The sequence below is a fragment of the Charadrius vociferus genome, unplaced genomic scaffold, assembly GCF_000708025.1.
Source record: "Charadrius vociferus isolate BGI_N301 unplaced genomic scaffold, ASM70802v2 scaffold261, whole genome shotgun sequence".
Taxonomy (NCBI): domain Eukaryota; kingdom Metazoa; phylum Chordata; class Aves; order Charadriiformes; family Charadriidae; genus Charadrius; species Charadrius vociferus.
The window spans coordinates 455820-483802 of record NW_009646856.1 but is presented as its reverse complement, the minus strand read 5'-3'; the positions used below and the strand labels follow the sequence as shown (position 1 = coordinate 483802).

General features: G+C 39.0%; 1 protein-coding gene across 6 annotated transcripts in view; it reads right to left on the bottom strand.

Moving 5' to 3' along the window:
- Positions 1-27983, bottom strand: part of ENAH (enabled homolog (Drosophila)) — a 50395-nt gene that overhangs the window by 3146 nt on the left and 19266 nt on the right. For 2 of the 6 annotated variants that reach the window (XM_009894284.1, XM_009894286.1), the window contains 8 exons: positions 18346-18665; positions 16323-17123; positions 14215-14522; positions 13805-13947; positions 13336-13390; positions 12968-13016; positions 9183-9249; positions 2319-2397 (listed from right to left, as the gene is read on the bottom strand). In XM_009894284.1, the coding sequence (XP_009892586.1) occupies positions 2319-2397; positions 9183-9249; positions 12968-13016; positions 13336-13390; positions 13805-13947; positions 14215-14522; positions 16323-17123; positions 18346-18665 (1822 nt within the window). Of the gene's footprint in view, positions 1-2318; positions 2398-6621; positions 6685-9182; positions 9250-12967; positions 13017-13335; positions 13391-13804; positions 13948-14214; positions 14523-16322; positions 17124-18345; positions 18666-27983 lie in introns of all 6 variants that reach the window. The other 4 variants (XM_009894283.1, XM_009894287.1, XM_009894288.1 and 1 more) reach the window with 4 other exon arrangements.

Below are 27983 nucleotides of genomic sequence, written 5' to 3'. Positions count from 1 at the left end.
CCTGAAGATTTCAGGTATTTCTTTTTCAGCTTTGGGATTAGCATGCTGTTCGCAACTGAGTGCGCAATTACTCTAGTGCACTCTAGACTTGAGTCCTTTATCAGCTGTTGGTGGAAGACACACATGGACACGCCTTCTCTGCCTGGAGTCATTCCTGGTGTAAGAGTGCATACCAAAGCTGCCAGGGTAGGTTTCCCAATTCACCAAGTCTTAGATAAGACTCTTGGACAAGTGGCAAGAAACCTTGGAGCAGGAGCATGGCCACCAGTTGCTGAAAAGGGCAGCAGCAAGTAAAAGCCTGCCACGTGTCCAGTAGAAAGAAAGTGAGAAACAATTTTGCCTCCACAGAAAATAATCTTAACAGAGGCAGTGAGAAGCAGTGTGCAGGAAACTTAGCAGAGATGTGCTTTATGGGATGATAGGATCTACATCCTCTGTGCCTTCAACTCAAAAGAACCACAGAGAAGGAAAAAAGCACTTCAGGGGAAAAAAAAAACAAAACAAAACACACAGAAGAAAAAAAGAAAGCAGCTACACTGCTGTCATCATCATCATTTCATAGGTCTAGCAAGAGTACCTCAAAACAAGAGCACCCCTTAAACTAGATTCTAGAACAATCCCACACATGCTCCAGAACAACCCACAGGCCAGAACCTGCTCTAGAACCAACCGTTGCTCTAAAACCAACACCAAGGTGGACCTCTTCTCTAGAACCTCCGTGCCCACTCAGGGACCAGCATGTTGATCCAAATGCTACTTGAGGAAGATCCCTCACAACCTCACCTCCAACTCCACAATTCTCAGTCCCTCTAAAAACGACTGCTACCAACACCACTATTATGGCCCTACAAACAACCACCCACCCCAAAACTCACCAAGTCTGAAACCTACCCGCTGCACAACCAACCACCGCTCTACAGACCCCTAAACGTAGAGCCCCCCCCAGCAGCAGCAAGCACATCGCTCCCCTTTTCAAGGATCTGACTTCAGCAAAGCCTTTCCTGGAAGAGGCAGATCGCACGCACAAAACACTGCGTACTCATACTCTTGCCAGAAAAGTAACTAGCACCATCTCAATATGCTCCCCAAGAAACGGAGCTTCCACCAGCTCAGCATGGACAAAAGTGGCCAAAAAACAGTGCCAAGACCTCAAACATGACTTCCCATACCACACAACTCAGACTGGCACTGAGAAAGCACACAACTGCTTTTGCCCAAGCCTCGCTCACCAAGCCACAAGCAGGCCAGCTAACCCCATCCTACCATGCTTCCTCAAGACTGCTACCTACCCATGGGATACAATACTGAAATGCTGCTCACCCACAGGAATCAGGTTTCCCTGCTGCGTATTGGCCTTGCAGTTCCCAAAGACCCTACAGATTTCTAGGTGCATCACGGAGCACAACAGGGCAAAAATGCACAGCAGCTTTCTTGCACACAGACAACTCCAAACACCTTATACAAGTCTGCTCAGGTCAGCATCAGCCCAATGCCCAAGGCAACTACTGCTCTCAAAAGGACATCTGCACGGAAAGCACCTACCAGCGGCAGCACAGATGATCACCTCAGAGCCTCCTCAAGAACAAGGGACTTCTCAGTAGTCAGAGGAACACAAATACCTTACACCCACTTGCTCCTCTGAGGGCTCCTGTTTTTAGGAGCGTGGAACATCTGCTCAGTCTACCAATCACTCTTAACTGATAGCTCCCGCCTTCGCACAAGTCACAAGAGATCCCTTGCTGAGTCTCTGGTTGCACAGGTTTGTCTGGAAGTGTACTTGACAAAGGCCTGTCACCTACAAACCTACTACCAAACAAGCATCCCATAATGTCTTTTCCTCATTTAGGAGCAGGCAGCTGCTGCCTTCTTCCCACCATACTCTACTCTTAGCCAGTATAGCTACACAAAAGGTGGAATCACTGGGTGTTCTTTTACCACCAAATTCATGACCACAGGTGCTCACATCCAATATAAAACATGGTGATACTTGTTCTGCTAGAACTGCTCTGAAGGCTTGTTGTTTGTTTGTTTGCTTGCTTGCTTGAGTAGAGAGAAGAGAAGGAAAGGTTTTGCAGGCAAAGCAGTTTCCCAGCTCCACCCGTAGTATCAACATCATCTTGTTTGTGCTGCCTAATGAAAAAGCATCCTACGGTTACAGCTCCTAAGAATACTGAAGCACATCTGGGGAAAAATAATGAATAATAATTTCTAAATCAATATTTAAGTTTGGAACTAGTTAACAAAACAGTTATAAACTGGTAGCAGACAGCTACAGGTCTTTATACCCAAGTTTTCTATTCAAAGCATTATATACGTACCTGCTTCAATCTGTCATAATCTAGACCTTCTGACTGTACTCCATTGGCACTGGGTTGCCCCGTTGGTGTAGATTTTGGTCTGCAGTACAAAAATACACCCATGAATTACTTGTCACTCATTATTACAGGATATGTAGGACTTCCCCATCAAACTTGCTAACATTTGTCTATCAAAAACATAGTAAAGAATCCGAATGAAAAAAAAAAAAATGTTGTGAGTGGGAGGGTGGGAAAGTCAGGCAGACCCAAAATACCACACAGAATAGAAAGCAACAACCAAGAACATTTTCCACACACTGGAAATATAAATTGCCATAAGAATAAGAGTTATTAGTTCAAAACAAGAACTTTTCAAGTAGAAGACAGATTTCACTGTCAGTGGTTTCTAATTTTTTTTCCATAAGGGGCATGAAAAGCTGAATGCCTTCAAATGTCAAATACTTTCCATTCTCCCTTTTCAACTGCTTACTAATTTCAAAAGAGGCCCTCTCAAAGAAACACTCCCACTAATAACTACATGTTGATGCCGTAACTGTATGAATGCTCTGGAATCACCCTGACAGATATTCAACATTTGACAGGACATGGCTGAGCAACCTTATCTAATTCCCTTCCAACCTAAAGTATTCCATCAATTGCTTTCTAAAGCTAGTGAACACAAATACTGTTAAGAGCAGCAAGATTTAGAAGATAATACTTGAGAGAAAGTTCTAGTGTTTTGGACTATGTCATATTAAATGTTTGCCTACGTAGTACTCTCCCAAGACATCAAAAACTTCCTTACCAAGATCACCTTGTATTTTTAAATACACGTTCCAGAAGAAGTGGGTTTTCTACCTTCTCACTTTTCTGATCCCTTCAGTTTATACAAGGTGTAACTCAGACTCATGCACTTTCTATGCTTCCTCAGGGCCTTGCATACGTACAGCTGTGAGCAGAGACAGAACCTAGCAGGAAGAGAAGGAACAGTTCCCCAAAGCAGGGATGGATGGATGAGTGGTGTGGGAGAAAGAGGGAGGAATGTTCTGCTGTTCTTAATGACTATTTATATCTTGGCTAACATTCTCTCTCCATTACTCTATAAAATGTTAAGGCAAACAGATGCTGTTGAACTGTCAGCAATTTTATCATGTCAAGAGGTTTCCCCAATGCTTAGAATTATCACTGTATGCTAATGTTAAGGACGGGCAGGGTATTAGTAGACTAAACTGGCTCCTATTTCATTGTCCTTGTATGCGGCATCACTGAACAAAAAAGCGTGGTGTAAACTCAGTGCCTCACTTCAAAATTCTCACATAGGAGGAATTCATTAAACACTGCATTTCTCTGGATTCGTTACCTGAAGGTGCACCCTTATTTATTACAATGGAAGGTGGCCAGGAAAAAAAAAAAAAAAAAAAAAGGCAAACCAGCAGGAACAGCACAGTTCTGCGCTTTATCTTCCCTCAAATACACAGTATAAAAGTATATTTTTTCAGAATAAAGCCAAATGTGTGAGATACATAAGGAGTACATCCATTGCTTTATTTTTTCCATGTATTTATGTATTTTTAATTTAACTAACACAAAAAAGCTGTGTTCTTCATCAGAAGAAAAAGAGTAGTGAACATATATATATTTTTCTTTGTTTGTTCTTACAAAATCACTACCTTCAACTTTGATGCATCTTCCCTTACAAGACAGCAGTGTAATTGTCTGATTACACTGTCTTTGTTTAGTACAAGGAGGACAAGTCTCATACTGGAGCATCTTGATGACTTTTATAACCTGACAGGATTATTTTCTTATTTGCTAATGGAACGAAAACACTTAAAATGCAACTCCCAACAGAAAAGGGCATGCACACTAAAATGTCATTTTGATACTACAGAAACTTTCTCAGGTTTGTGCTCTCCAGCAGATACTTTTACCTCTTAAAGGTTCCCAGCATGAAAAATATTAAGAAACAATATGGGAAACAAGAGTTGCCTATTTTTTCTTCACCCTAACCTGTAACAGGGCATGCCTGTGTCATTGGAGAGCCTGGCGCATTCAAAAAATTCATGAAAACCTTCATACACATTCATAGCTACCGAGTAATTCTGGTGATATTTTAAATTGATACTCCGAAGCCCGTTCATTTTTTCAAAAGGCAGTAACTCCTATGTAGGTGTTAGAAACCTCTTGATAATTTTTTTTAATGCTTCACTATCATTTCTGTGCACTGATAAGTTAGTTATGTCAAGCCTGGTGGCACCCATTTAGGAAAAAACTGCCAGCAATTAACCATGCAAAACAGAGTCAGCAGAAGGCAACGTGTAACTGTCCCTTTGCCACTGGACTTTGCATCAAAGCAGAGGCACAGGAACACCCTGTGTTGTTATACCAGCTCGGTTCTTCACTTGGGATCACAATAGTCAATTGCTACAGCTGTTTAGAGAATCTAAATGGAAGTTCCAAGAGAGAAATTGCTAACATTATTATTGATTGAAACACACCAAAATGAAATACATGATCCACCGAGTAAGACAGAAGATAAAATATTCAGTAACTTGATAGTGGAAGAAGCTCGAAAATAGGATTCACCTTATAACCACCAGAAGGTCTACAGTGTGCGCTAATGCTATGAAGACAAACCACAGTCTGGGATCTTTTACAGAACTCTTTAGATACTGATAGGGCTAGTTCCTTATGACAGAATTCCTTGCTCAAAAACATTCATCAAGATGAGATCTTTGGCAATTGCTATGTCATCACATACCTGATATTTAAAGCATTACTTGTAGTTTACACCCAAAACTGTGAACAATGACTTACTCCAAGCAGGATAGCATACGTTTTTCAGTTTCTCCATGTATAGTTTCTGATAATTTCCATTCACTATCACTTTGTTCCCATACACTATGGCATTACAGCACATACCCAACCTGACTGAAAAAAGAATTCGTGTCCTCCCAAATGCAATTCCTGACACGTGGTAACAGAGACCTAATAAATGCCTTAATGGAAGAACCCAAACAAGAATGTACTTTACTATTTTAATAAAATTACTTATGACTTCAATATTTTAATGAAATGACTTCAAAGAAGAGCTCTCTCTCGTTTCCTTTGCTTCAGATCTTTAGAATAAAAGATACGCCATATAATACTGCTATCTGCAAAGAGCTCAACAGGAAAGCCTATTTATAAACTATACTGCTCAGTCTTAAGAATGTATTCCATTTTTGCTTTCCTAAATGCAAGACATTCTTGATTCAGTCAAATATGAAAGACCGCAATTTGTAAACTAGATCATTTTTCATCCCAGGTAAATCTAGCTTTCTCCCCCTGCAAATTATCCTCTTTTTCCTCGTTCAGCTTGCTCAGAAGAAAGGTTAGAGGTGAATGCAGTTGCCATTAAGAAATACATTAACTATTCAAATTTTGTGAATGAAACATCACAACCATTTGAACCTAAGATGGCTAAAGAGCTCTCCCGTGTGGTTTTTCATAGCATTGCCTAACAGGACAGTGAGGCAACCTCAACAGGCCCTAAAACACCTTAAATCAAGCATGCAAGATAAAGATTTTATTCATGCCAACATGCAGAATACACCACCCAAGATAAGTAGCTAAAAGGGGAACTTTTCATACAAAAGATTAAGTAGTCACCACAATGAGTGCCTTCAAGAAAAACAAAGCTGGAATTTGACTCAGTAATGCTGAGGGGCTCTGTAACACTTTTACATGTGGAAAGCTCTTAATACCTGAAGGCTTTCGATGTCAGTGTTTTATTCTACGCAGAGTGAAATTGAGATCTACAGCTTAAAATACACGATGTTAATTCTGATTTGTGAATATGTTCCCAACAGAAACATTAATTTATGCTTAATGAGTCCTTTTTTTTTTTCCCCCCTCCCAATGTTTAAGTCAGGCAGAATATATCTGTTATATTAATTTGTGAAAAGCAGATGTGAAAATTCACCTGGAAAATTAATTTCTATTCCTGTGTACTTAAACTTACAGTTTTGAAAACCTGCTTCTCAAAACACTGCAAATGGTTCACTAAATCTTGGCATATCCAACGGAAATCTATACCTTTGCAGGCCGCGTCTGCCAGAAAACCAGTATTTAATATGAATTCATAGCTGGTTCTTAAGCCATCTCAATTTGCCTTTGGCACCACCTGCTTTTAACCAGTCCAAAAATAGGCTCAACTGGACAAACAAAATGTGAAAAGAAACCTGGTCATGCCTGTGGTGATTACCAATCCATGTAGAAAAAGTCCAACCCTGAACTGGTCAAAATGGTTATTACAAAGTCTCAAATCCCAACAGGATGATACCTGTTTAATGAATCATAGAACCTGTTTTCAGAAGCAAGCAGGTTTTTCCATGGAGATTCCCGTCTACGAAGGGGAGAAACACTACCTTAACAAGCTATAATGGGTCTTAATTATGTTCAGTTTTAGCACCTTAAAAACCATGGTGTTTAACTATTTATGTTCCATGAGTTCTATTTGAATGTTTCAGGAAATACTAAAAGCACGCAGCTTAAGTCTTTTCCAAGTCTGCTACAAAAAAAGGCTTGATTTTAAACAGGACATTAGTTATTTTACAATACTTAGAACATTCATTCTGAATAACAACTCCTTCATTGTCTACCTGTTTGGAAGCTCAAAGAGAAAATTTTGCTTACTTGCCAGTTTCTTAGGCATGCTTTGTTTAATCCCCATAAATGACTCATATCCTCTCTGTAGAGGTCAGAAGCAGTTTCTCAAGGCTTACCAGGTGAAAGATATCCCCTTCTGGCAAACACAGTATTAGCGTTTCAAATAGCATCCCCCTTTGACTAACTCACTCAAAGAAAGTTACTTTAACAAGTTGCTTGCTGAGACGGGCTTGGCAACTGTAGAGAATTAAGGAAAAGGCAAGGATATTCAAGACAGACTTCTCCTAATCCCTTTTCTTTCTCAGTCCATGAAATATTCCTCATCGTGGCAAGGCAAACTGTCAACATTGTCTAGAAAACTGTCCTAGCAGTCTTAGAATATATGCTATGGCACCTTCCAGCAGGTTATGACAGCACTGGAAAGTAATACTGTCATCCAATAAACATGGAATTCTTATTTTGGAAGTACTTTTAGAGTATACACCCAGTAAGGGGTTCATCAAGCTGCATTCTATCAACATTTTCCATTGGATGACTGAAGTAAAAGCGTGATGGAGAGATTTTCTTAACGTGTCTCAAGAGAAGTCTCAAAATGTCTCTACTCCTCTAGGTGAAAAAACCTTTTTGAACAGCCCTCAGTAACATCTGAATTTCACTGGCTGGAACAAGATCAATGCCCTCAGTAACATCTGAATTTCACTGGCTGGAACAAGATCAATGAGATAGGCTGCATAAAACAGTTTACAAGAAGCTATAGCTGTAGGGACAGGCAGAATGAAGACTTAAGGACATCCCAGACTCTCCAACGGAGTCTGATACAGAAAGTTGCCCAATTTATTAATGTCTTCACTTTCCTTTCTTCAATTGTTTATACATAAAGTATTTATATCCAAAGGGCCAGGTCAGCAATAGTCTTCATATGAAAACGCTCTTTAGGATTCCTTACACAAGGTATGTCTGTGACAAGTTCTGTGACATGTATTGATACTTCAAATCTGCTTGAAAACAAGAGACCCCAGTTAAAGCACGTAAGACCTACTGGGGTGAGGGAGAAGAAGGTAGGGAGAAGTCAAAGCTAAAGTGGTATTTTGTTAAACTGACAGTACAGCAGAGAGGACATCACCACCAATGTCACCTGCTTTTTGACAAAAAATAAAGCAAGCAGACAAAATCATGGCTACAGATATTTTAAGCTCCTGGACTCGGTTATTTCTGAAAGAATGACAAGGATACTGATATAGGTGTTTAGTGATGCGGTTTAGAACTGAAGACCTCAATGGCAACCTTGACAAGTATTGCCACTTAGAGAATAATTGGTTTTTCTTCTTTAATCACCAAATCTTGCACAGCTGTTTCCAACAGGCCAGAATTTTAAGGAGAATTCAAGTCATTTCAAAGACAGCATTCTTTAGTTTAACATGTTCTTTTGTTTTCTCTCAATAAATTCAGGTAACTTTGTCAGATTATCACAGGTCAGAATCCTTTAACCTCTGTACACAGAATATACAGGAATTCTAAAATGAACCACAAGCCATGTGCTTAATGTAAATGGCTACTAAATATACCTCAAAAAATAATTTTAAAAAATTGCTAAAGCAGCCATTACTAAAATGCCTACCAAAACACCCACTACCTACTGAAGTTCCAGCTGACAAGTGACCAAAGATTGGTTAATGCACTGAAGGATGTATATTTCTTCACTTTTGGATGGACTGCCTTGGACTGGTATGACACAACTACTGAAAACTGTCACAAAATCAAATCTTTCCAAGATGGCTTAAATATCTAGATAACCATTCTATGACTAGCACAGAAATAGAAAGGAGAAAACCTATTCACTAGATTTACTACTGAATACATGAATCACAGCACTGAATTTGGTTTTCCCTTGCAGGAAATGTCAGACTTCAAAATTTAAAGAAATAGAAAGAATTAAACATTGCTGTACGCAAACATATACCTTAATAATTGAAGCTATACACCAGCAATTGTTAAGGAATCTTTTTGGGTTTTACTTTTGACTTTACTGTAAAAAATTTCACTTGCTAATATCCTCCAAAAGCAACTCTTCTTTCTTAATTAAAACTGCCAAAAGCAGTTTCACAGAAGTAATTTTAAACCCATACATTTTGCTTTTAATACGAAGGTGATTTTTGCTATTCTAGCCCGGTATCTTTAGCAGCATGACAACAACAGCAAACATAAGGAAAAGATAGCTGGTACAAAAGGGAGTACCTGGATATAACAGGTGACTTGCTTCCGTTCACTGTATTTGTTCTTTCCCAAGGCTTTCTTGTTAGTTCTGGAAAACATAATGAGAAGATTAAAAAGAGTCTTTTTCTACTGGTTGTGTAAACTATGTGAGGAAACTTCAAGTACCTGGCAGCTTAAGTCAGCCTTTTTTGGTTTGTTTGGTTTTGGGTTTGGTTTTTTTGTTGTGTTTTTTTGGTGTTTTTTTGTTTGTTTGTTTGTTTTTTAACTACATTGCATTAGCTCTTTCATATTAAGCTACCTCATGTTGTATTCATCTTACTTTTAGTCATACTACTATTTATGTTGTGATAGCACCTTAAAAATCTCACTTTTGTTCTAGACATAGTAAATGCCATTTGATACTTAATCCAACTGGGAGAAGGTCTGCCTATACTTTATGATTTTACTGCTTCAGTTGTGAAGTGTGAATTTCTGGAACTGTAATGAAATAGTCAGCTTCAAATACTGGGGGAAGATGTTTTTAAGCTAAAGGAGTTTTCCTGAGCTGTTAATGAATTACATAAAATTAATTCAGTGTCAATTTCAATGAAGCAATAGTAGAGATAATACAACCTCACACAACTAGAATACCTTTCAGCAACAAGGTATTTATTTTCCAAAGTCTTCTCCCCAAAAAGATACTTCTAAAGTTGCAATGTACCATTTCCCACTTTCAAAATAAAACAGACTCAAAACTAAAGGTACTTTGCCTTTAGATCCAGAGGAAATTGTAGTTTACTTATCACCTGTGATACTAGACAAAATTTTACTGTACATTTCTTCTGCCTGGGCAGCTTACACTCTATGGGCACGCACTTTATTATACACTGCACAAGAGGACTTTTGGGCCTCATCTGGAGACATGAGTCTAATCTGTAGTCAAGTTTTAAAAGCCCAGCCTACTTTACACATGCTCATGCTTCACTTTCCATTCTGGAGCATACTTTCAGTTCTGCTTAGAATCCTCTCTGACAAACTTTAACTCACCATCCTGAGTTAATTACAGTGATCTAAAGTCACATGTGAAAACTAGCTTTATTGTGCAGGTTTGTTTGTCAACAGTAGACAGACAGAAATCACAGCTGAAACAGGACAAACAGTTCAGTTAAGGACTGTTTACTTTGTGTTCTTGTATGGTGAATGAGATTTTTTTTTTTTTCCGTTTAGTGGTCTCACCTAAGCCCTTCCTCAGGACATACCTATCACCACAATGCTTCTTCATTCCTTACAGATTAGGCTTTCTTTCCTTACAATCTGCACAAGTTAGAACAGTCTTTCTGTAGCGCAAATCGTTGTTACTTACTCGCTATTGGCTATTTTTATTTACTCAGGATTTTAATGTACCACTGATCTTATCAGTCTTTATTTCAAATTTTGGGTTTATTTATTTGTTCTTTTGTATTGCCCAGCTCTGCTAAGCTGTGCAAGCTGAGAGGCAGAAACGCTCTTTCAGAGTCTCATACTGACGAGGATGTTCTCTGAAATGCAGCTGGATACTGAGAAGAATATCTGAATTTCAGAAGTGTGCTAGCATAGCCTATGACCCAGCCAACTACAGGTTGCCAGTGCTAGTAATAAGTCTTAAGCTTACTGTGATATACCAGGCTTCAGGACTTGTCCTGCCATAGGAGTTATTTTAGCAGGATTTTAGCTGTATCTGCAACATTATTTGAGAAACTTTTTGCGATGGCTGCAGCTTGCTCAAGGACCACATGATTATCCTTACCTAGCTGAAACAGCAAACATTATCCAAGGATCAAACATCTGTTGCCTATCCCATGGTTTTGAGGTTGTTTTGATTACAGTATTACCTAACATGTTTTAACTTAGGTTTTACTTAGCTTTTTGTGACTGTGTGTTTCCTTTAAAAGGAATATACCATGTACAGAGAAGGACTAATATGTCTAAGTAATCATGGTGTAACTCTCCCTGTAAGCGACAGGAGAGAGAGGGAGAGACTACAGCCCCTTAACAGAGTTGAAATGTTTCAAAATAAATGCAAGGAGACCCAAGCTCAAGACAGAAGAAATATCTCCTCTTTCAACATTATACCCCTCCTGACAAAGAATGTGGCACCCTGCTAGTTCACCACAACAGCACATAGGAAGGGAAAGGGCAACACCCGAGAAAGAGGTAAATGCTAGCAAGTCTATGTATAACAATTTCAGTTATATTATTAGTGATAATTAGACATAATTACATAAATTTTTGACCTGGCTTTTGCTCAGTATGCCAAGGATTCCTCAAATATTTTAAAGACGCATTCCAAAGATGAGGCACAGCATCACCAGAGCATTTTATATCAAGAAATGAAGTGAAATCTCTCCAATGGAAGGAAAGAGTCAATCCTCTGGAAGCATTTGATATTTTAAAGAAGTTTGATGAGGCTTATCATGATAACCTATTAAAGGAACTGTTTCCACTTCCACTGTTTTTGATTTCCCTCTTTTGGGCCTATATTATTAGAAGTGTTCCAAAAGCGATTATATCCCCAAGGCTAATATCATGATAACCTATTAAAGGAACTGTTTCACTTCCACTGTTTTTGATTTTTCTCTTTTGGGCCTGTATTATTAGAAGTGTTCCAAAAGTGATTATATCCCCAAGGCTAATACTGTCTCTGCGTTTAACAGAAAGAAGCAAACTCCTAAGCTTGGGGTGGGTGGGGCGGAATATGAAAAACTTGATTTGTATTAAGTCATTTATTGCCTTGCAGTCTAATTTCTTTAGACTACAGGCTGTATCTCAGTACTAACAGTTTTCCATTTATTTCTATCAGGACACACCTAGCTCCTCGCTCTCCTTTTTATCCCACAGGCAGAGGCCTCCTGGGTTTTGTTCACCCTACAGCAATAGTTTTCAATATTAAGGCCCGCACCCCATCAAGCGGCTGAATCACCTAGTGAAGAAGTATACGCATAGGTAAGCAACCAACAGAGAAAGCTGGAACATACTGAAGACTGGTATATTCATCACTCATTTGCCTTTTGCTTCCAGTATCTTTGGGGATGACAAACTGCAGGTTATACGGCACATCCTCCCCTTTTTGTATGCATCTAGGGGGAGGTGGCCAGGGAAGCTAAGGGTACAGGAAGGTACTACTAAAGGACAGGAAAAGAAAGTCTTGAGTGTCACTTGAGTCCTTGTAACACAAGTGCTTACAGTATGAATACGCATGCATGCTGACAGTACATCTTGGTCAACTAAAGAGTTGGTGATATGTAAGCTTTCCTTACTGACTGCCGCAGAAGTATTGGCTACACAGTTCCTAACTGCCACCAGCATACCTTAGCAGAGGAATCACAGTTAAAGAGTTTCTACTCCAAGCACTTAGAGATTTACAAAGGGTACTTGCACATGAGAAAATCTTTACTAAAGTTCCTGGAAGCATCAAATGTTTCTGTCTGACTCTGATGCTCTTTTACATCTGCCTTGAAGGAAACAAACTATATTCCAAACTCCTGTCCTGCAAAGACTGAAAGACAATTGCTTTTCTGTTCACTACCAACTGCTTTCTGTGCATCAGCCCCATAGATTTGACATGGGAGACCCCTATACCAAAGTGTAGTGTTCCAGTGGATCTTCTTTTTATCTGCCATCTTCTGAAACACTTCTGAACCACTTCTGAACCGTGACCCATTCTACAGCAAAATGCCAAGCTGTAATCATGGGAGAGGCAGGCTCCAAAATTCAGCACAGCTGACTGAGGTTCATCGTTAGGTTTTAGCATTACAGAGTCACAGAGTTCACAAACCTGTGCTACTTACCAGGTGTGCTTGTTGAAGAAACCTTAGAAGTTGAAGACTCTGATTCTTCCTGATTAAACGGGAGAAGAGAGGGAGAAGGAGTGGGGGGGAGAAAGAGAGAAAAAAAAAAAAAGCACACCTTTGACTCTTGCAAATCTAACAGATTAATCTCAACTGTTCAAATATTTATTCCACTTTTTAGATAAATTTAAATGGTTCTGCTCAATTGTACGTAGAAAAGGTGTAAGCATTATGCACTTCACAAAATAGTGGCTGTGTGTATATATATAAATATGGTAAAAAATAAACAATCTCTCACGTACACCATTTGACTCTTCCTCATAATCTAGTATTGAGTAACATGAAGGAGATAAAATTTCTCAACTTACAGTTTTATCTTCTTTCTGCTCCGATTCTGTTGATCCCTTTTCAGCAATTCTTCTCCTATAAGCAGAGACAAAAGTTCCCAAGGTCATCATGGCTTTGAGATGGAAGAATTTTGTTTAATATAGTTAAAGACATATATAGTCTGATAGCTAGACAATTGAAAATCAGTGGTTAAAAAAGTACTTTCAAAATACTTTCAAGGACAAAGCCCTCCTGCCAAAGCAATTGTGCAATTCTTTCTCCTCTTGAAGTCCGTATCCTCTCCCCTACTGCTGCACAAAGACTTACACAGAAGAAAAGTACTCGATTACACTCAAGTAAAAATGGCTATTCACAAAACGTTATCAACTTCACAAAGCAACCACATAAGCAAGCCGATGTTTATTTGATCCTTAGCCAGCTGCAAACAGGCACCCAAAAATCCTACCTTTATGATGACCAAGCAACTGGAGCACAGGAACAGCTCCTTACCTCCTGGCCAGCAGTGCGCTCATTTCTTCCATCAACCCACTGCCTCCCAAGGGAAGTGGTCCATTTCCACGGCCACTGTCTGTTTTAGATGAAGCAGAGCCGCCTCCTCCTCCTCCTCCACTTGAACTGGAGGAGTCTTCACCCTTCATAACACACAAAATAACAGTAGATGTGCAAATAAAATGATAGCCGACTTAATGAAAGAAGCAAAGTTCACAGACAAAAAAGAAACAACTGTATAAAGAAAGTGATGGGCTGGTAGTACATCCTGTGATACTTTTTTAATTAATGAATTGAGCCTACCCTGAAAGTCTTGATACCGCTATTAATCTTAAACAAAAATTACAACCAGTTCAGGAAGACGGGATTTAGAGACAGGAATCAGAAAAAGAAACAACAGTTGTATTTACCCGTGAGACTTTCCTAAGTTTGGCTCCAGCGAGTGCAGCTGCTAGTCCAGTTAAAGGGCGATTTTCTTCGGACACGAATCCCACTGAAAATCCAGAGGCAGGGAGAGGGGGAGCAGGAGGTGGAAGGGGAACGGGAGGAACTTGGCTAGGAAGTGGAGGAGGTGGTGGTGGTGGCGGCGGCGGCCCTGAAGGTGGAAGTGGAGGTGGTGGTGGTGGGCCAGGAGGAGGTGGGGCTGCTACTGAAGACTGAGCTGGGCCAGGGGGCAGGGGAGGTGGGGGAGGAGGTGCAGGTGGTCCTTGGACAACACCTAGTATCAAAAAGAAAACAAATAGACTATGTTAAGGATTTAGAAAAAAAAAATATGTCCACTGAAATACTGGTTCTTTTGCTCAATGTATGAGACATTAATACTGCTAAGGTCCTTTTTATAGGCAAGAAAACACTGCAAGTTTCCAAAGGGAAGAAACATTCTTATTAAATGCACTAAAAATATTACATAGTATGCTATAAGAGATCTGACAGTTTCAGAGACTTTTATATACAAAACCCCTCCAGTCAGGTTCTGTGCTGCAACCAAAAATCATACACCAGGAAACAGGCAAAGCTTTTATAAAAGTCACGTAAGGCACAAGCACCAGACCATGTAGGAACTATACTGTTTGTTCAAATGGTGAAAAACACAGAGGGACCTATTCATTGTACTAAAAAGAATTTAACACACCACCCAAATACCTGAACCCTCGAACTGTTTGACTTCCAATGCTAATTTCTAGGCTGTACAAAAATCCTTCCTCTAAAAAACATTCCAGGAATCAACTTTAATAATTTAATACAAACATTAATTAGTGAGTTAGAAGACTGACATATTTTAAGCTAATGGGAACGAGCTCTTCTATTTTTTACCTATGATTCCTTTAATGCTTTAAATTCACATTGATATGCAATACAAAATGTGTTTTGAAGAAAGAATATTCTGATTATTGCTGTGCTTTTACTATAGGAACAGTTTAAGAAATTGTGACAAAGAAAATAGCCCCACACATCCTGCACCCGCCTCACCCACATTGCCATAAGCTGCTAAAAATGCTGCCCAGCCACCTTATGTAACCTCTGCAGGCAGGAATTTCCCACACAACTCTTCCTGCTGTCCTACTCGGCTAACCACTGTGTAAATTTAAAAGCCTTTTAAACTCTCTTGGCATCAGTCACCATCTAAATGCACACTTCTACTCCATACTACAAGTGAGGCCATCCACCCTAGTTCCACTCCATCCCAGCGTAGCTCACACCTTCATTTAAGACAAGAGGGCATACGCAGAATCCACTCTGCACAACTTGTGTGTGATGAAGCCACAGTCTGCTCATCCCCCAGGAGTGCCTCTGCCCAGAGTTTTAGCTGAGCTACCACCGACTTACGTACAAAGCCCTAAATCTATTAAATCAATACAAAAGCAGGATTCAGGTTAACAAAGACTTGTACATCCATGTAAAATACATTTCTATCGCATTGGTAGACTGTCCATTGAGACTGTAACCTGCTTTTTAGCTATGCTGGTAGAATACCACAGGAAGACCTGTCTTTACATAAATATATATATATATACACACGCGCATACAGCCATATATCAAAATACAACCACTGTCCAGAAAGAAATGCTGTAGATGTTACATGCTACTTCGTAAATTTGAAACTATGTAGAGTATCAAAGTAGTTCAGATTATTCCTTGCTTAAGGTCATTCACATGTCCAAAGCCACACATATATTCTTCCATGTTAACTGTCATCAGGAAACTAACAATGCTGCCCATTAACACCACATTCCAAATAAACTAACAGTGCAAGATTTACCAAGCAAGTATTCAACAAGGGAGAGCTCAAGAAACCAGAATTTTATTTATGGCAGGCCACAGAACACCGGCTCTTCTTCACGGAGCATTAAAGTTTCCCTTACCCCAGTTTTCCAAACGGTATTTCGTTGTGGTATTAAGATCACTGCAACTTTGGAAGCATTGTATTAATTCTTCGGGGCAGTTACGGGCTTTGATACCAATTGGTTTCGACTGCATTCCTGATTAGTGCATTAGTAGCAATAACAGAAAGCCTTACCCTGCTGGGTCGTAGGTTCAATCGGCTGAGAGGCTGCCTGCAAGACTGGCTCAGAAGCAGAGGAGTCTCCCAGCACAGAGTTTAGAGAGTTCTCAACAGAGGCAGGGGTAGCTGCAGAGGGAGAAGGGAGAACACTAGGCTTGGATGAGGGAGTCGAGGCATTCGGGGAGTTGGGAGAAGGAGAAGCTTGAGGTCCAGGGAGTGACAGAGGCGGAAAGGAAGGCAGTGGGGGGGGAGGAGGTGGCGGAGGCGGAGTCGGACCTGAGGTAGAAGGTGAAGGAACCGGATAAGCCACGTTTTCAGGAAGCCCGTTAGGAGCCGTGGGAGACGTGGACATTTGGGTCACTGGATTAGAAGCCGACACTGGGAGGACAGGTCTCGGACCAGTAGCTTTGCCTGGTGGACTGCTTATCATGACTGGTGGAGATGGGGGAAGGGGGGCAAAACTGGGCGCGGACCAGGCAACAGGCTTTGTATTTGAAGGCAAAGTCGCCGGGGCATTGACAGGAGAAGGGGGCCGAGAACTTTTGCTCAGTGGACGAGGAACCGTAGCATAATGGGGGAGAACAGGGTGGAAAGCTGAGCCTAAAGATGTAGCAAAACGTGATGCAGAGTGCCTTAGAGGCGGTGTAGGGGGAGTGGAAGTCGGTGGTGCAGAAGTCGCTACAGCGTACTCCGGTGCGGCCTCTGACATTGGTGCTGAGACTGCTTTTGCATATGATGGAGGAGGTGCTGAAGGAGGCTGGCAACTGGAGTATTCAGGAAGTGGAGTGCTATACGGGGAGTTGTCGAAAGATGGAGCTGGACAGAAGATGGAAAGCAGCAGCAAAGGCAGGATAAAAAAAGGAGAAAGAGAAAAAGGGAGCTAATGAAGCAACAAAACCAGCATTCAAACAAAATGTATAAATGTAGACTACAGTTAGTACCAGAGGATTAGGCACAAGTGAAAATACTGTTAGGAAAGTTTTACATATTATCAACAGCTGCTTTTAAATTTTACCAACTATTTTTGTGCCATCATTCGAATTTACAAGTACGTTCTAGAGTAAGTTTTCTCAAATCCCATCTGTGAGATGGATTAGATACAGGGTTGATTAATCAGTCTTTTATCAGCTTTTATCTTGTTTGGTTGCAACCTGCAAGCAAGTGTAGTGATCTTAACATTTGTTACAACTCCAACAAAACTCATACCATAGGCAGCAAGTAGGTATCATCCTTCTCTTCCCCAGAAAAAGCTCCACCACAAACTTGAAAGTACTGGGAATAAAACTACCAGCAAAATCCTCTGCTCTTAAGTGACTAGCTCTTACATAGTATACCTCGACTTTTACCATGAGCTGACTTCTTATGTAAATTGAGTTTGTTACTAAAGAACAACCAAGTGCTTGACTAATATTCCATTATATTACCGAAATGAGAAAACTTTGAGTTATCGCTGGATACATTTCCACAGGCAGTGCATTATCTTATCTACAAATACATATAATACATTTTACTGAAATGTTACTACAATGATAAATTAAGCAAGACTTCATACTGAAAGGCATTTCTCGCACTATTACTTTGCCTTATGTAGGTACGTACCTTCTACATTAACGCACTCAACTTGATATGTTCGGGGGGGGGTTGTTTTTTTATCCAAATTATGTAATAAGAATACATTTTGTTTAATAGAGCAAACAATGATACGGTATTTAGAAATTTTAACTCATCATACTTTAACCAATGTTGGAGGTGCCCAATATGATTCAAGTTCTTCAAGTAATGTGAGAGTACGGCAATGGAGTGAGCAAACAGTACCAAAAAAATTATTTAAGAGTTAATGGAAAATTATGACAGGAAAGTCAAAGAACTTGGACTTCTTGCCATAAAAAGGAGGCAACTCCAGCAAATAGAAGCCTGAAGTATTGACTGTTGTTGCACAACTGTACTCACTGCCCTTTGTTGCTTCTCTCCCACTCCATCACTCAAATACATAAAGAGCAGTCTGGTACTTGAATACACTCAGTTTTGAAATTCTTACCAGCATTTGAAATTCTTCTCTCTCTTTCCCATTCCAATTGTTCCCTTTCCAACTGTTCTTGCCGTTCTCTTTCTTGCCTTTCCCGTTCAAGTCGTTCAAGTCTTTCTCGATCCTGCCTCTCCTTTTCTTGTCTCTCCCTTTCTAGGCGTTCTTGCCGTTCCCTTTCTTGTCGTTCTCTCTCCAGTTGCTCCTGTTCTAGGCGCTCTCTTTCAAGTCTTTCCCTTTCTAGCCTCTCTCTCTCCAGCCTCTCCCGTTCCATTCGTTCACGATCCAGCCTCTCCCGTTCCAGCTCCTTCTGCCTCTGTTGCTCTTGCAACTGTCTACAATCATGAAAAAAGGAAAAAGACTAAGCTGCAAAGCAAAAACCAAAAATATCAAGCAACTTTTAGAGGACAAGAAGAGATAAACTAATCAACAATCTTTGCACCAGTGAGAACAAAAGCACACCGTTTGTACCTACATAAAATTCTGAACTCTACATGTTATTTTTCTAAGCTGGATAATAATAGTTGTATTATGCTTACAGCAAAAAGAATCACATATCCAATTTCCTCTTAACTAATTTAACATTCTGAGAGACAGCTTTCAAGAGGTAAGAATAGAAAGCTGGTGCTGATAATTTACTAACTGATGCAATCTTCCCAGGTTGGGATATGAAGTTACACTTGTTCTTTGCGTGGTATTTTATACTCAAAGCAGTGAACAGAAGTACAGTGAAATAGTAGTAACAAATACTCATTACCCCCCCCCCCCAAATTACTAGCCAACTAGTTTATCTGAAAAATGTATTTATTCAAATTTTACAGAAGCATCAAAATGTGTATGTGTCCCTCTCCGCCTGCATACGCCTACATGCACATACAGCTTAACCGGCATGAAGACAACACCACCCTGACAGCAGGGGAAAACTGGACATGGTCAGAAAAAAATTGAGGGTGCAGCAGCCAGGGAAACAGTGCAGGGAGCTGGCAGGGTTTCCAGCTCATGGGAGTCTTTGCAAAGGAAAGCAGAGAGGCAGGAGATGTGGAGAGGAGAAAAACAAGTAAAAGCCAAGCAGAGGAAATAGAACTTTATAAGGGTAAGAAGGAATCACATAAAATTTTCTGCCAAACCCACTAGGATGGCTGAAAGAAAGGACTTTGCTGCAAAAATACAGTGGGAAAAGATGTAGACAGCCCTTTTGATTCTTTCCCAAAACTTTTAAATATTTTCTTTAGTTTTTAAAAATAAATTTATATTCAAATAGGATACATGTTTCTAGTCAGGTAAAATATAGCTTTTTGATTTTCAAAGCTTTTTCATCTCTTGGAGGAACTCACTACCAAAAGGAAAATTAGGCACATCCTCCTCAAAGCTGTGGCCAGTATGTTCCTGTCAGTACATATCACTGGAAATCTTTTTAGTTATCATCTTCTATTTGAATTCTTATTTTCAAAAAATCATGACATTTTAAAGGAACTTGTATACAAAGCACACAGCCATTTTTTTCTGCCATGCTTCAAATACAAACTGAAGATAGCTTCTCAACAAATACAAAGCACAGGCAGCTTTTAACCATAAAGCAAAAAGGAGACTTAAATTTTGACACCTTAAGCTACTAGGTATTTGTTTTCTATAGACTGCCACTGGGCAATCTTATTTGGAAAGGTCATTAGTAATTCTAGTCTATATGCTCAGAGCCATGTAAAAGTCAAGCCTGAAAACAAAGGGAACTTCATTCCTATTCATGCTCAGAAAATACTGGCAGAACTGGAAACCCCAGCGCATACACTGTTACTGTTGAAGTCCATCCTCTTTCAGAACAATGTTTTTCCTTCAAAAAACAAATACAAAACCAAAACCAACTCCTGTTAAATATTGAAATGTCATAATTGCTATAAGCATTTAAGTTCCAGTTATGTACAGCAAAAGGACTTTTCCATACTGAACTTGTTACCCAACATCCTCAGAAGCTGCAAAATAGTTCTGCTGCTGTATCAGTTCTTCCATCAGTTCCTGCTCTCCCATATAACAAAGTTGTAACAGCAGTCACTAAGAAATTCAGCTTACTAAATGCTTGGTTTTTAGCCTTTGAAGTCCACCAAAAATTCTGGCAATTGACTGATATGTATTTGGAACTAGTAGAGGATTTCTACAAAATATCAAGAGAATAAAATATAAACCACAGAAATGTAAGCTCTAAAAGGTATATTAAAAATATTTTTGGTATTACATTTTTGCTTGCTCTGTACTGTACAAAACTAGTTTTATTATGTGCTTTTTCCCCCCTCAGATAAAATCTATTATTAGAAGAAAGCAGGGGTTTCATCATGGCTAACTTCAGATTGGTCATCTTAGGCTTTTTTGTAAAGGAGGTGGATGCACAGACTTTGGTAGCTAAAAGGCTATTCAGAGCAGGAGTCAACATTGACAGACTCCAAAGCAGCTTTTGTTTATTTTGACAATTCTTTTTCATTCATTTGCCAGAAAGTAGCATATTCTACCTAGAAATGTACACAGTGTTAATCCTAAAACAGAAATGTAGATAAGGCATTTGAGGTTATAAACATTTCATGTTGTATTTAGTTTATGAAACTAGAAGGTACCGATTCACTGGATTTAATGACACATGAAGCTGCTGCCAGATATTTAAATTTTCTGTTTCTTAAGTTCTTCATTTTTTTTCTAGAAATAGAACTTCAATATAGGTCACTTCTCACATAACAGCAGCATCACCGAGGCAGTACTGCAATAAGCCATACCAAGAGCTATGCCATTTCATATTCTAATAAGCAACCTGGAAAAGAAACAGTGAGGTGCTCTTGACCAAGCTCCTTAATATTAAGTTATTTAGGATAGCAAAGATGATGACTGATTATGAAGAACTACTGAGGATCTTCTAATTCCAAGTACTGGGCACTAAAACTGGCAAATAAAACTCAACTGAGATATAACTGCAGTGATGCAGGAGAGACAGGAAATCTGCTAAATTCATATATAAAATGTTGCACTACAAGTTGACTACTGACTCAGGAGTGGGATATTAGGGCTATGACAGACAGTTCTACGACAACATTCATTCATTGACACATTCTGTTCAAAAACATAAACAAGATACTATACATTAGGAAAGGATTACAGAGCAGTATAGAAAATACCATCATCCTGCTTCACAAATCCTGCATCTCTGTTCTCATCTCAAAAGGAGGAAAATAGCAGGACTGAAAAGATTCAAAGAGCGCTACAGCTATGACCAACAGTACCAAACAGGAATTCTGCATTCTGGAAAAGACAACTGGAGGTCTACAAAATCCTGAGCAATAAGGACATCCTAATACAAAAGCTGGAAGGAAAGAGTCAATGCAACTAATAATAGCAAAGCTAAAAAAATATAAAAAATAACGAATAAATAAAAAAGACTGAGCACCTCTGCACATCAAGGAGACGAGCTGTGGAACTCCTTACCAGAGTGATTCAAAGAAAGAGCAAGGAAAAGCCCATGGAAGGTCATTTAGAGAACAGAAATTGCATCACAAACAAGAAGCGGTTGTACCAAAAATGCCCACAGGACAGGAGAGTAGCAGGGGGGAGTATTCCAGGTGTTTGCCCTGGACCAGAAGGGTGGGGACTTTTGTTAGTTTTTACTTAAAGCTTTTCTAACTGTTGTGAGGGGTATGTCCACATGCTTGTGTATGTAAGTACTATATACAAGGAGGGGAGGAGGGAGACAGGGATGACAAGACTGTGTATAAATCTATACTCTTGTCTCTATATAACATGAAATTACATGCAATTTTAGCTAAAGTATGAGATGTATGTTTAAATCAAACTGTTTGTTTGGAATTGACTAGTTTTCCGGATATGTGTAAACATGTTCCAGAGGCTCACCTGAGGTTTTTCTCCTCCTCAGAGACCTATAAAGACAGACAATGCCCACATACCATAACAAAATGTACCCCAAGAGTTTATACACTTTAACCTTTATCTGAAGCAAAACGTATTTCAGTCAGCAATCAACACTATCAAACTGTATTGGCTGCCTACTACGATATAGATAAACAGCAGTGAGATAACCCCTTTCACCCATGCAGGACCTAAACGAAAAAGTTCTCATTTTAAATATTGAGTGATTCAGTACTTAACATCTCATTTTTCTAAAAGAATCTTCATTTCCCATTTCTTCAGGAAATAAAAGATTAAACCCGAATTTTTTTTTTCAATATACAAATAAAAACTATGAACAAGTTGAGCATGTTCCTTACAATACAAACGCTCTACCAAAAGAGGGCAGCAAAATACCTTGCACGTATTTCCTATCTTTCCCATCTTACTTAAAATTCCCATGCAGTAAGATATGAGATGAAATATCTCATCCTTGAGAATAATTGTAAATTATTCTCATTATACATCGCTGAAGCATCCCTTCATCAACAAGGAAAAACAACCAAAAATAAAGCAACAAAAAAAAAACCCACCCCAACAAAAAAAACCCTCACCACTGCACACTCAACCATCTACTTTTTTTACAGTACTTTTAACAATTTTAATAAACCTTTCAGATAGAAAACCAAAAGTGGCACAGGTCAAAAGATCAATATGCCAGTAATGCAATCAAGTTGCTTCAACATAACTCAATGAGCATAGATGAATTTCATAAACTAAAAGAACTACAGCTTAACAAGTGTAACAGATGTAGCTTAAAAAGATTAAGAACTCATTCTGCTAATTAAAAGAAAAAATAAAAAGAGGATAAATTTGTTTGCATTAAAACCCCCTGGTTTTGTTTCGATAACTTAATTTTATTTTAAAATCAAAATTATATTATGCAAAAGCATTAGTACATTAGAAAGAGTCATTACATATCCACTAAAGCATTTCTGAAACGTCAAGACTTTGGTAGTTCTAAAGCATGGGAACGTTCAAGAACATTGTGAAATCAACACATGAAAATCCTTCAGCCTTAGAAAGCACAGTATCTAGCTACCAGGACAACTTTTGAAAAAGCTAAGAGGGTATTAAAAATGCCCCAGAAAGCCTTCTTATAGTGAAATGCTAATTACACTAAGGCACAGTGATTCTTATTATTTTGAAGGTGTGAATTACTGGAATCTAAGAGATAATTTACACTGAATAGTTGAGAAAGTGCTATAAAACTGAACATAACGTCAGTCATACGCAACGTAGGTACTATTACACATGGGCTTAGATTTGAAGAGTCAACTTCAGAATTTCAGAATAGCTGCTAGCTTTATCACACATCCTACTCCTGAAACTTTCTTTTTGGATTTTAATTAGTTTTATGTCAAAAGTATCTTAGGAAACTTCACTTTGGCGTGAGAGGCGTTGTTTGGTTATTGTTGTTTTTAAATTAACTTACTTTAATATTGCAACAGCTTTTAAAGTTATTTCCCCTCTTTTTCTTGCCCTTATACTTTTGTCCAGTCAAGGAGGGAGGAGGAAGCATAGTCAGAGGATGAAGAAAGAACCACATTTACAATACTAACTTGTGACTTTGAACTCTTATCAGCATTAATCGTCCAGTTCTTTGGACAGCCAAGAACCAGGAGCATGACTACATTCTTGAAATAACACAAGCAGAAAAATGTAACAAGTAAAGTACACAGTGTTGCATCCCTGCTGAAAAAAACCCCCACATTTTGCAATGGTGAAGGTGTTTAGAATTTCTCTTGCATGACAACTGCAAAACAGAACTGCTGTTAGTTTACCCAGGTACACACAAAGCCTTCCTAGTTTGTTCCAAATCAGGCCATAGAGGGGAATAACAACTAAAAAGCAGTGCTACCATCTCAGCTTTTGATGTTATATGAAATGAGCCAATACCTCACATACACCAAGATCACTTTCTATCATACCTTTCACTAGCGGATAACATCACTACATTCAACAGATCATCACATGCAGCAACTAGGAAGCTATCCCCAAAATAGTATTATTCAATACTTTTTAGATCTGTACTTTGGGGGTGGGGGAGAGGAGGTTGTTTTACCTTCTGCTCCTGGAAGTGAATGACTGACAGAGATCCTCTGGTCCCTTTTTGCTAAGGACTTCAACATAGTTAGTCAAAAGAACTGAAGCCTCAATCAATTTTCTTAAAAATATGACTATTACCACAAGGGCTGAAGGGAAGAAAAAGATCTCAAATAAATTAAGAAATTTCACGTTTACTGGTAAACCAGTATTCTCTGTCAGAGCAGACTTAACAGCCAGAGAGAACCTGTCGTCTTCTGGAAGAAATTCCACATTTAAGCCCATATCTTGGTCATCTGTAGAAGAGTTAGCGCATGTGTCTCAGTTTGTGGAAAGAACGTCCTTCCACCAGAGAAAAGTATGCCTCAGCATTAAGCAACTCTCATTGTGTCAAAAAACAGAGCTGCTGTCACAAGGGCACCAAGAGGAAGAAAAACCCTACATGTAACAAATCTACTGCTGAAACAGTTTGTGAAAGCAAATAGCTGTCTGCTCTGGCAGGTCACCTTGTTTCCTCAGGTGCAAGTTTTTCTGTACGTTCACATAAATCTTCAGGATTTGAACGCTGGCTTGCTTTGCTCTTGGACGTGATATCAAGCCATTAAATTTTTTTCCTAAAAAGATGATAGGAAACTGCACCGAGAAGGCCATATATCAACCTGAATAATAGAATTCAGCCACAAACCCAAAAGGCTTCTTGTCATGAAGCCAAATACCCTAAAAACAGAGGTATTTCCATGAACAGTACAGACAGAAGCATCTTTGTATCACATCCAAATTCAACAGGCACTGAGCTGATAGACATTCCAAGATGAACAGAAGCTGGTTTGATGTACTTGATCTTAAAATTCACTGTAGAAAACAAAGATCCAAGACAAAGACTTCAGAAAACAAAATATCTTGAGGAACAGACCTGACTGAAGTAATTGCTGCACTGAGTGAAGAGGTCAGCCGTAGGCAGATAAATACATAGTATTTGACAGCTGTTAGTCATCATTTATGAACACACCACTTTCATATTCCATTCTTTACTGGCTGAATAACTTGGTGTCAAAGCAGGGCATCAAATCAATCAGAAAAATCAAGAGGAATACTATCCCCATTTTGCCTTCTTAAAGATACAACAGCAAGGATAGGAAAAAAAAATCACTAATAAGATGACTGTATTGAAAAAGGACATAAAACCCCATCACTTGAGCCATTAAAAAAAAAATGTTGAATTAAAAAAAAGAAATCATAAAATAGATTCTCTTGAGGGGAGATTTTCAGGTCTGCGTCCTACATCATTTTAGGGTGGGTTTTTTTGCCTTTTTTGAAGAACAGTTTCTTGCTTGTGCTGTTACCTCTTCTGAAACAAATGTATGTGGCGTGGTAGAAGACAGACAGAAGGATGATACCCAAAAGGTAGCACGAAGGTCAACCATCGCTAGCTTAAAACACTGCAGTAATGTATTCTGCACTTTATCTATTCTGAAAGTTACAGTTAAGACATTCTGTATAAGAAACCAAATGTGATTATACAAAAGTATTGAACCATGTATGCATCTTTCATTCTGTGCTTCACTAGTTTGGGGTTTTTTTAAATGAAAATTTTATAACCCAACATAAACAAGAAATCTAGCAATAATGCTACTACGTCAAAGTTCTAAAGGTAAGTGTATAATATCAACCATAATTAGTTATCAAGACCTGGATTCATCAACCCAAACCAATGGAGTTGTTCACACTGTGCTGGTGATCTGGCCATTAAGCTTAATTTACCAGTTAAATATTAAAATACATTTAACCACTAAAATATGTTTACAAATTTAAAAAGTTGCATTGCAATGACTAGCTCTACAAGAAGTCCGTAGTATTCCAGTCCTAGAGCCTCCATATGCCTAGACTTTGAGGGCTGCTCTGAGCTCTTGCGCTGGCTCCTCTAACCCTGCCTCAACCTACGGAGCAATAAACAAGGCAGTAACGTTTGAAGTTTTATTCTAAAATGCTGAAAGCCCCAGCATGTGGGCATAGATACCATTATCTAATCCAACAGTCACTACCTACTGGAATACATCTCACATGATGGCTCTCCTCCTCCCACCACTGAGTCACTGCAACAAACAGAGCAGCTGGCTGCAAACAGGCTACACAACGCGTAGCTGAGCTGGAGGTGCCAGCACCAGATGCAGGGTGACCTCAGCTCCATCTGAAGCGTGCCGTTGTCTACAGAAGAGCAGCTACCTTGTGACCACAAGGAACTGCAAGTGCTCTACGGACATGAATTTAACTAGACACAGTCAATCTACTTTATCACTGTTACAACCGTTCATAGAAGGAAAAAAAAAAAAGAAAAAAAAAGAAAAAAAAAAAAAGGAGTGTTTTAACATGCTGAGTATTCTGAACTTAGCTGCTTGGTTCAGTTTTAACAGCTTAATCCTCTGATCTTCTGTGCAAGTTCAGAAAAGGAAAAGGTGTGTCTGCTACGGCCCTCCAAATTTGCAGGAACTTATCCAAATAATAAAACCTGAATATCAGCGTTAAACTTGCTCTTTCATCTTTAATATCAGATATTTATTCGTTGTTCCAAAATTCAGCATATACCACAGAGCTCACTCTCACATGGTCATATAAATCTACTGAACACATATCTCAAGATGTACACATTAATGCGTATATACCATGGAACAAACATACACCACCCCTCAAATTTCAAAATTCATTTTTACAAAGAGAAAATACAATCTAAATCATGTCAATACACATTGCAAACTTCTATCAAACACAGGCAGCCTCCAAAGTACACCTGATGCACCAATAACATAACCTCAGCAGAAGCGATCAATATTTAACCTCCTGACATCTTCCTAAGCTCTCTCAGTTACATTAACTTCACTTTGCGTCACCTAAACTGAACTCTTGCTATATGCTCTCACTAAAACTCTTATTTCGTTATTTAGTTAGTTATTTTTTTAAAAGCATTGTTCACATCCTAGACAGTCCAGACAGCTTCTACCTGTGCATACAGCAAATTGTTTTAAAGAAACTAGAGCTATTCAACTTGATAAAAGGAGCAACAAACAGGCACTTTGAAGATGTGCAAAGTCTGACTGTTCAAAGCTAAGAGGTTTGTGAAGTGACTTTTTGTATATGCTCTGGAACTGACAATTACTCCCAGTTTCAACAGTGGCAGACCTTTGGTTTATAAACAGCAGTGAAAGGTGAGACTGTTTCAATTATGTCCTTTTTTGAAGTTTGTATCAAAGAACACTTCACACTTAATTTAAAGCAAAATTATAAAGGCATTTAATTGACTACGTATATCATGATTTTGAAACATGACACAAATCTAGAGATCATTATAGCTACTTCCAGTGTTCAAGCAGCTTTCCCCTGATTGATCACCATTTTATGTAACACTTCCACTGTCAATTCGATTCTCCCTATACACAAATATTAAGACACCCTAAACACTAGTATTCGGCCTACAGGTTGGGGGATTTTCCCTTCTAAAAATGTCTAAAAACAGGACACCAGCCATATATTACTTCTCATTCTGTTTTAATCAAAATCTGCAACATTACCCAACTCCTCCTGTTCTCCTTTGTACTCACATATCTCAACTCACATCAGCAGCAAGGACTTATTTTGTTTGATCGTTCCCAATCCCAATGGTACCAGAGGAACTGCCT